At 33.9% G+C, this 10,724-nt stretch overlaps 1 protein-coding gene across 2 annotated transcripts in view; it reads left to right on the top strand.

Moving 5' to 3' along the window:
• The first annotated feature begins 250 nt into the window (after nucleotides 1–250).
• The window catches only part of LOC112048583 (kelch-like ECH-associated protein 1), a 28,571-nt gene continuing 18,097 nt past the window's right edge, over nucleotides 251–10,724 (top strand). Inside the window, exons 1-2 of one of the 2 annotated variants that reach the window (XM_052882499.1) lie at nucleotides 251–584; nucleotides 6,800–6,950. In XM_052882499.1, the coding sequence (XP_052738459.1) occupies nucleotides 6,804–6,950 (147 nt within the window). In that variant the 5' untranslated portion in view covers nucleotides 251–584; nucleotides 6,800–6,803. Of the gene's footprint in view, nucleotides 585–2,505; nucleotides 3,558–6,799; nucleotides 6,951–10,724 lie in introns of those variants that run through there. The other variant, XM_052882500.1, reaches the window with a different exon arrangement.

The following is a 10,724-nucleotide window of genomic DNA, read 5'->3' on the forward strand; positions in this document are numbered from 1 at the left end:
TATGTGTATCTAAGGTTTTATAGATAATTAGAAACACTGAGAAAGTAATCATTACGTTTTAGATAATTAGATGGTGTATACAACAAACGTCAATACCGTTTGATTCATTGAGGGACATACATTGTTCTTTGGTAGTTTTTGGCTTCAAAATGGCTATAAGCCCCAGCCGTTCTTCATTTCTGCAGCTATAAAAAGTACCATGATAGTTAGTCTGTGCTCTTGAATGTCATTGTCATCCATTGTCATCATGTGATTGTCAATGTCATTGTCAAAAGAAAGAAAAGAATGGGAATTGGGAATTTACCATGAATTTACGACGGTTTTTACTGTAATTTTTTTACATTTTAAATTACATTAAAAGTTAAAACTTATGTCATATAATTATACAAATAATTTACTAACACATTCCAAACATTTACGTTAATTAGATAGTGATTAAATTGTCGAACACTTTAATTGGTTAACAGTACCTTTTTACAATCATAGAATAATAGTTGTGAATAAAAGTGATCTAAGGATGTTATTATTAATATTTATAGTGATTAGTGTACCACTGTAGTGTTATATATTCGAAGCCAGTCAAGGTAAGATTAATAATATTAGTTTTAATTTAATTATTATTAAATGCATACAATATAACTTGAAACATAAATATCTCCTTATCTACATTATAATCATCTCTGTAATGTTTGCGCCAAACATCTTTCTATAATTCTAAAATACTAATTTTGTTTATAATGTTTTATCATGTAATTTGTATTATTTAAAAAAAAAAGTTTCAAACAATATGTCTATCATACTTAATATTATATTCTAGACTATTCTATCAGTAAATACTAATATTTTATAATTCTGGTTTAGTTTGGTTACAATTTTTTATTTATAATTAAGGGGCTTGTCACCACATCACAAATCAAGAAACAAGTTTCTAGTGTTGTAGCCCCACATTCACAAAAGTCAACTTAAACGTTCACAATTCTTATCTGTAACTGTATAGCTAACATATGAGTACATACATTAGTTCTCAGAAATATTTATTTTATGACGAGTTAGCCCTTGACTGCTATCTCACCCGATGTTAAGTGACGATGCAGTCTGTTGTTAAGTGACGATGCAGTCTGTTGGCTTGATCTCATTTCACCTTAGTGTGATCTCTCCAGGTCAATTTTATTTCCAGATGAACACCTCAATATTTTACGGATTTTTGGTGTGACACAATAACTTTGTCAAAGCAGACTTAATATGAAATTTGTCTAGTAAACCCTATACAATTCTAGATTTTGCACCTCAGTTGATTTTATTAATGGATACATATAAAAAACATAATTCACAGCAGATGTCGCTATTTCGAGATCTAGACCAGACATTTTCCTTTTTCCAAACAAACCAAGCAATTAGTACTTACTATATTATGACCTAACAAATAAAGTAAATAAAAATAGCTAATTGTGAGCCAAGAGCCTGTTTTATTAGGGTATTCTTGTAGATTTAGATAGCTATGTTGGGATCTACATTGCATGAAAGCAGACTTAGACAGAGATAGTGTAAAGGATGAGATCCAGTATAAATTCCTGTAGTACTCCAGCTTCTATTTTGTAGCAATTAGATGAGTGGCTCAGTTGGCAATGGGCAGGGGGACATAGTTCGAACAGCCAATGGCCATTGGGATCCCAAGGTGCTGAAATGGCAGCCCCGCACCATAAAGCTCAGCATTGGTCGACCCCCCACCAGGTGGACTGACAACATCAAGGGAGTCGCAGGTATTTGCTGGATGCAGGTGGCTCAGTATTGTGATGTCTGGAAGTCCCTACAAAAGGCCTATGTCCTGTAGTGGGCGTCCATCGGCTGACATGATGATGATGAAGATGAGATGAGTGGTCATCACATTTGACTCGGAACATCTGTTCCAATTGATTGGATTTTATAAGCATGTATGCCATATGTCTAGAAAGGCAGCATAATACTAAATAATATATATATATAATAGGACTAAATAATATCTTTTCTCAGCAACTATTTTAGGGCCTCATCTGTGAAGATATCATAGCTTTTTCTTTAGTTCTATTTGGTTTATTTCTCTACAAATTTTGTATGCATTAGCATTACATATATGCATGCATGCATAGCATTTACAAATATGTAAATGAATTACTTTTTTTGTGCGAACCTTAATTATTTGCTGAATTAGGTTTATTTCTCTACAAATTTTGTTTGCATTGGTTGGTACAAATATGTAAATGAATTTAATTTTTTGTGCGAACCTCACTTATTTGACGAATTTTCGTATTGCGAGCACTGTATACTGCTTTGTTTTAAGTGGATTACATGGATTGGTATATCAACAAGAGGACAATAAAACTATCTTCAATCTTCTTTCACATCTATAAATAGAGCCAAAAGTAATTTTAATAGGTCTATCTATACTAATATTATTGTACACGCCGGAACACTTGCTATGCCTGGTGTGGGGTTCTCGACGCTGAAGGGGTTGGTTGAAGAAAACACTTGTGATGGAGGGACTTCTTTATTCCAATTTTTTATTTTCTATTACATCTTAGTGAGTTTGAATCTTAGTTATCTAAGACTGTCTATATTGTCGAGATATTGCAACTGGCACTCCGCACTTCACTAGTAAGTTCTTCTTCTTCCTCTTATAGTGCCATCTCCTATTGGAGGTCAGCAATCATTAAGGCTAATTTAACTTTATTCACTGCTGCCCGAAAGAGTGATCAGGTACTCATATTAAACCATTGGCGTAAGTTCTTGAGCCAAGATGTACGTCTACGACCAGGCCTAGTACTAGTAAGTTACTTCATGACTAGTAAGTAACTTCATGATATTTATCAAAGGATTATTTTGGTTAGGTCATAATATAAGGATGTGATATAAGGGACACGATTTAAGATCTATTTACAAAAGAAATATTTTTTACTACAAAAATATTCATTTTAGAACACATGTTCCTTGGACAATTTTAATTAATTTTCCTTAAAGAATATAACCCCTAGAGTTATGGGAAATACTCCCGAGCACCCTGTATATTAGGTGGTTAATTACTATTATTAATTTATCATTGACCATCACGTATTTAATAATAATTAATAATAATTTAATATATCTACCTACCTACTGAAATAATAATTATTATAAACTTTTTTTGTAAAATTAAATCTTATTCTAATATATTATTAATAACAGATTCAAACTAAGATAAAATAAATACCTGTCATCGAAAAAAAGAATATTAGCTGAGTCAGTGACGTGAATAATAACCTAATGCACAAGGCAGTAGTCGCGGTAGCGTCGGCCGGAATAACCGTGTATTCAGGCTTCGTACAAACAAGTTGTACAACAACGTGTTTTTCGGTATTGTGGTGACGATTTATTACCTGTTAATCCTTTATCCCAACATTACGGTGCATATTTCTTTACGATATTTGCTCTGGAAAAGTAGTCTTTAAGTTTGTGCAAGATGTAAGGTTATTGTTTGATGTTAGAAAGTCATAGTGATGCGAAGAAAATCGTGACTTGGCTATAATATAAATATTTTGAAAATGGTAAGTCATTTAATATGTACTACTCTCAATATAATAATCCTCAATAGTTACACGTTAAAAGGGCCAGACTGAGGTCTAGAGGTCGTGGGTTTGATTCCCGCTCGCTAGGCTATTGTCGTTTCCATTCCTTACATGGTATTTTCGACTAATTGGATGAGAACGGGATTAATAGTCATATTTAAAATCATCATCATTAGCCGAATGGACATTCACTGCAGGACATAAGCCTTTTGTAGGGACTTCCAAACATCACGATCCTGAGACGTCTGCATCCAGCGAATCCCTGCGACTCGCGTGATGTCGTCAGTCCACCAACACTGCGCTTTTTGGTGCAGGGTCGCCATTCCAGCACCTTGGGACCCAACGTCCATCGGCTCTTCGAACTAGGTATCCGCCCATTGCTCAATATATTTGCCATATATTATTTAAAATATGTGGCAAATCTTCTTTAAAAAAAAATAAAACTTCAATAGCTCCATGGTTATGGGGCTGAACTTATCTTGGAGTCTTGGGTTTGATTCCCGCCCGTTAGACTATTGTCGTACCCATTCCTAGAGGGTACATAATTTATAGACATTATATCTAGATATATACATAAATAGAGACACATCTAGAGCAAAGAAAGCAGTTTTTAATTCACTGATAGACATAAAAATGTACTTATGATAATTATATATCATTTTATGAGGTCGCTTATAATGTAATGTAAATAATGGTACTCGTAAGTCCCTTATTTAATGTTTTTCTTAAACGTCTTAATATGGCTCCTTGATATCCTTGATATCTATAACCATCAGTTAAAATAGGAGTATAAAAAATTTACTTCTAAAAAAATCTTATATTAGTTTTAAATCTTATAAAGTTCCGAAATTAATAGATAAGGATATAAATTATAAATCATAATCGTAACGATTGGCATTAAAATAAAGATAAGGGTTTTTTCTGCAAATCTGCGTGATTTGCAAAATAATCCGGAAAACGTATGCAGAATGAGAATAATGTGCATCTTGTTCCTAAATGTCCTATGAAGGGCCTAGAAAGTTAAGGACCTCCGACCTCCAAAATTAAAGCCACTAAATTGTTTTTCATATGAGATATGCTATGAAAAAATTTATATTACTCAATCAAGTCGACATAAAGTCGACGAAGTATGACATGGTAAAGTCAAACAGGCTCAGTTATCTTTATCCCTCAAAAGACACCGAGTTAGCTAATATCTGCATTTTCCGAGATATGCATACGAACATTTTTTTGTATCACTCAATGAAGTCACAGTCTAAAACATGCTAAAATCAAACAGGCTCAGTTATCTTTATCCCTCGAAATAATGAATTAGCTAATAACAGCGAGCAGTGATAGCCCAGTGGATATGACCTCTGCCTCTGATTCCGAAGGGTGTGGGTTCGAATCCGGTCCGAGGTATGCACCTCCAACTTTTCAGTTGTGTGCATTTTAAGTTAATCATCACGTGTCTCAAAAGGTGAAGGAAAAACATCGCGAGGAAACCTGCATACCAGAAAATTTTCTTAATTATCTGCGTGTGAAGTCTGCCAATCCGCATTAGACCAGCGTGGTAAACTATTGGCCTAACCCCTCTCATTCTGAGAGGAGAGTCAAGCTCAACTGTCAGCCTCATATGGGTTGATAATGATGATGATAATAACAGCAGATCTATTTCTATCTCATGTTTTGTTACTGGATAGTGTGAGTTCCGAATTCTATGCCTCTCAATCTATAGTATCGTGTTACAGACGAAATTGTTCGAATTTCGAAAAAGACAAGACGAATTCGAAACACACTATCCTTAATTTGTGTAATTATTACAGGACTATCCTTCAGAATAGCGTAACTACATAATGCAAATAAAGGCGCGAAAAATTCGTAATTAAGTAGAGATGTTCTAAGGGATTTTCTGTTCTGGCACGAGTATATCAAAGTATTAATTAATTTTAAAAGTAAAAAAAAATCAATGCGATTGGTATACGCGACAGTTTATTGATTTTTTCATACGTCTATTAGCCAATTTATATTTGAATTTTCTTCTTCAATTCCTTTAGAGATTCCATATATATATATACTTCAAAACAACTGGTATCCCTAAACTAAACATCTAAACATTAAACTAAACTAAACACGTTCACGAAATGACTTCTGTTTTCACGTTTTGGAAATGAAAATTGAATAGATATTTGGCCCAAGTATCTATTAAATATATCTATGTGATTTGAATTCAATAAATTACGACGTTGAACTGTAGCGTCGAATAGGTATATCGCACTAGGTACCAGCCTCTATCGCTTTGTTTGTACTATAACGTGTGATATTTCGACAGATATATTGAAGTGATAAGTAGGTGTCATGAAGGAAATGTATATTTATTCGGCAATATACTCGTAGAAACGAGTTTGTAATTAGTAATTCAAGATACAATAACAAGATTTTTTTTCACAATATATTTATATTTCACATAATACATAATATATATTTCACAATAGAACTACATGACGAATATTTACTTAACGTTCCAGACACCTATGTGTTGAGGCAAATCCAATTCTAACATTTTGTTATTTGATTCAAGATTATTTTTTATCAGTAATTAGTCCTTAACCGACGGCTTATCGTACTAATGCATTAAAAACAAATTGGATTACTTTACCCACTAAAATTAGGGCAATATACCTAACACGTTTGACCGTGACGTCTGAATTTGCTTCATCGGTTTATTTAGCCGCAAACATATGAATCTGCAGGGTCTGGTCAAAATCGCTTTATTGGGGTTTTCTACCATATCCACTGACGATCAAGTAATCTCACATGCTTGCAGCGCTAATGGCTTGACGTCAGATACTTATCGTGTCTCTACTGTTTTTAAGCTTATAAGACATGATAGCATAAATGCAATGGCATAATTTAATGACAATGAAATTGTAATAAGAACTGAGAGTTCGTAGCGTTCATTGATAGATTATCTTGACCAATGATAGTCAAAATAGTTACGAATGCGTTTATAATGTATTGTAACTTTACAACTTTATAAAGATGGAAGCGGGTCTATTTGTTAGGAGGGTGAAAATCCACACCTCTTTCGGTTTCTACGCGACATCGTACCGGAACCCTGAATCGCTTGCTGGTTGCTTGCTGGTGCGTCGTCTTTGTACGTGATGATTCTGGGGCCCCATACTGTAACTAAGTTTAAGTTGCTTTTTGTTGTTGTTTCAAAATATATATTTCTGTAACAGGAAAATGGAGACGGAAGATGACGTGGGGCGCAACCTGCTAGACGACATGCCGCCCATCAACTGCGAGCTGTTCGACGGGCCCTACAGCGGGAGCAACGACATCGGCGACATGACTTTCTGCCTCGGAAACTATGTACCTGACTTCATGAAGGTATTCAATCATTATTTTCACTATCTATTGAGACACAGCAATTTCTATTGATGTATTGATATTTTTTTAACTTCAAAACCTAAACTCACTAAACAAAAGAATTTATTTAACAAAAAAAACTTAAGATTTGGTGTCAAGGGACACCCGAATGGAACGAAGTTCGCTATAGCTATCATCGCTATCAATATCGCATCCTATCCCATTTTCTCCCATCCATCCATCCAATCGGGCCTTTTGTTTCGGGGGCGTTTTGAGGTCGGGGGGTCTTTTGGGATCGAGGGACCTTTTAAGGTCGAGAGGCCTTTTGAGGACACTGGAGCTCACCAGCGGTCTTCAAGTCACGGCTTACTACTACAGCAAAAATATTACCCTCCTTCTTACGCAGTCGGGTATAAAGTGTCGTTACAACTTTTTGGTCTTCATTTTTTCCGTCTAGCCAGCCCCCTTTCGCAACGCGCGATTAGTAACTTCGTTCCAAAAATTTAAAGCTCAAATGTCTGAGCAAGTAAGTCACTCTGTAGATGATTCTATTTATACAAGTATGTAACTAGCTGAGCTATACGCACTCGTAATATTGGGATAAAATAATAAAATACCTACTCGTAAATCCAATATATTACTATATCTATATTTATACATAATTATATACAAATGTATAATGTATATGTCTTTATCAAAAAAATGCCCAGTGTACGCACTCGGACGAATATTGGGAGACACGAAAGGAATAAAAATAATTAATACATCTATTTATTTAATACAATTTTTCAAATAATTTCTTAGGTCTTATATTAATGATCTAAACAATGTCTTATTCTAAATATAAATTTTAAAAAAATACTTTACATGCATAGGTTAACCTACATAGGTTATTAAATTAAGATTGATCTTGCTGGCCTCCATTTATAGTTGAGGTAACCTTCAGTTCCGTAATAAGATAAATTCCATAAACCCCAGCGCGGTTTTCCTTAAATACGATAATTTAAGCCAGTCATCGAAAAAGTAATCAGTTGTTTTAAATAAATAGTCATCCAAACTAGAATGTATTATGTATATTCTTTTTGTTTTATATCGTGAAATTTAACCACTGTTAATTAATTAATAGTTGAAAAAAAAAACCAACAATACTGTGCGTTTAAATTGTTTGACCACAAAATATTATTTTTGACATTGACTGTGTGAATGTAAACAATGCGTTCAATTAGCGAAATATTAATATTTATTATTTATATATAATAATGATACATGTATGACAATCTTGATCATAGAACATGTAGATCTTAGAGCATGTTTTCTTTCCCAAGAACCAATAACAATCAACAATTATAATTTGTTATTTACGTAATGTTAATACATTATCTAAAGCTCAAGGTGATTCATAATTCATAAAGACAGTTTGGTAATGAATACTAGGGATTTCCTCCGTGCGACGTCATATATCTTCAGTCGTATTAATGTGTCATATTATTTACTATTTAGCGTGATTCTGTATTAGTCTAAGAGAACACACAAAAAAACTCAGTCTCGCATCTATATTTCTTACAAACTCGTATTATAAAACAAATGTTGGAGGTGCATGCCCCGGACCGCATTCGTACCTATGCCCTCCGAATCGAAGGCGGAGGTCATATTCACTGGGCTATCACGTCACGTATTTTAAGAAATATTATATATCACGTGTTACAAACGGTGAAGAAAAAACATCGTGTGCAAAACCTGCATACCTGAGAATTCTGTTAATTTCATACGTGTGTGAATTCTGCCAAACCGCATTAGGCCAGTGGTGGACTATTGGCTTAGCCACCTCTCATTCTGAGAGGAGACTGCTCAGCAGTAAGCCGAATATGAGTTGTTGATTATGATGATGATAAAACAAATCCTCTGCCGCCTCTGTCTGATTGTTCGCTATAAATTCAAAGATTACTGAAAGGTCAATTTCATGCGGTTTTCACCAATAGATAGCGTTGTTTATAAGGAAAGTAAAAGTACATAATTTAAACGCTAAAACGCTGATTGTCCCCTGGACTAGGAAGCGTTTAAGGTTAAATAAGACAAAAACATGTATCATTTATCATTATTTATCAACCTATTTTACCATCATTTTTGTGATTGTACCATCATTTTGTGGTTTAAGGCATCCATTTAGAATGCATCAACACTCACATCCCCTGCCCGACATGTTCTCCATGCCCACAACATAAATATTATCAATAATTACATCACAAAACATTATTGCACAAAATCACTAACGCGACTAGCAGCGTGACGGTGTTCACGCTGCCTAACAAAGAACTGAAATTAAGTCATCAAATGCCCTCTTATTTACACTATCAACGTTGCAACAAATTCGTACAAATACCTCCTTTTTATAATGATATAAATAATGAATGTAGCACTCAGGGTGAGGATTTTAACTGAAAATTTCTGAAAAGACAGAAAAACTCAGTATATGAGATACTATACTAATAGCATTAACAACTGAGTCTTAGGGCCATAAATCATTTCTCTATATCTATCTCGCTTGCACTTATGGGTCTTATGGAGCCGTCTAGTGAAGGGTGTAACAATGAAAGACATATTATCGATAAGTAAAGTTTATTATCGTATCTTGTTCACAAAATTAAAAAAATTAACAATATTTGATTTAATATAATACATATTTCATATTATATAATTATTAACTAAATAAAATTAATCTTCATCTGAGTCTTCATCATCAGAATCTTCGTCTTCTGCCAAATTTATTATATATTAGTATCCATAGTGCGCAACGAGTAACACATGAATGTATTTATTTAATTGCAGTAAACACATTTATAGCAAAAAAAATACGCAATGCAATTACATTAGAAACCGACCAATCAGAATCGTCCAAATCATTATTGACTCATCATTAGCACGTGCGCAGGTAGCCGTTTATCGATAATTAGGGTGCGCAGGTAGGCGCGCTGCACATTCCTATCTTTTTTGACTTTTATGACCGGACGACTCAGATGATAATGCGCATACTATAACTGTTCTGCTTCAGTATATACATATTTATAATCAATGATAATTTTATACTATAGATCGGTTACATCCCTACAACATCACCGCAAAAGGTGATCCGAAGAATAGGCTACAAAACCGTACACGTACACATGAACAATTTTGTCTTTAATTCCATTATTTATTTATGTATAAATAGTTTTTACATTTCCTGAACACACAATTCGACATTGAAGACGATATTTAGGTATTATTTGTATAAATAACGCTCGTTGTTGACCACAACTAACATTGAGATGTGGAAATTTCCTCTTTTGAGCGCCTCATTTTTCATGACCTAGTAACACATCTAATAGTATTTAACATCGTTGTTTATAATAGTTTGGAGTTTGAACTTCACAGTTTAATAATAATCCTATTCCCTATCGCAATAATATAAGAAGATAAATATATTTATGGTTGCATATTGAATTTTGCGTGTAACGATGACGAAGCGGTTTTTGGTTCGCATCGCAATAACTCATTCGTGTCCCTGGTTAGTTTTCTACAAAGAAATATATTTTTCTTCATAATATACCTTTTTTATTTTACAACATGCATAGAACGGTGACTTGTAATTTTCAAAGCCGTTGACCCTATCAGATACCGATTTTGAAGTTTGAAGTGGGAAAATTTCTGTTTGCAACGATGAGATTTGTGATAGTGGTAATCGGCGTATATATTAAGTAATGAAATTGTTGTTCTCCTTTACTACAACATTATGAATACAATATACACGTATAAAAA

Source organism: Bicyclus anynana, chromosome 7, assembly GCF_947172395.1.
Source record: "Bicyclus anynana chromosome 7, ilBicAnyn1.1, whole genome shotgun sequence".
In the NCBI taxonomy this organism is placed as follows: Eukaryota; Metazoa; Arthropoda; class Insecta; order Lepidoptera; family Nymphalidae; genus Bicyclus; species Bicyclus anynana.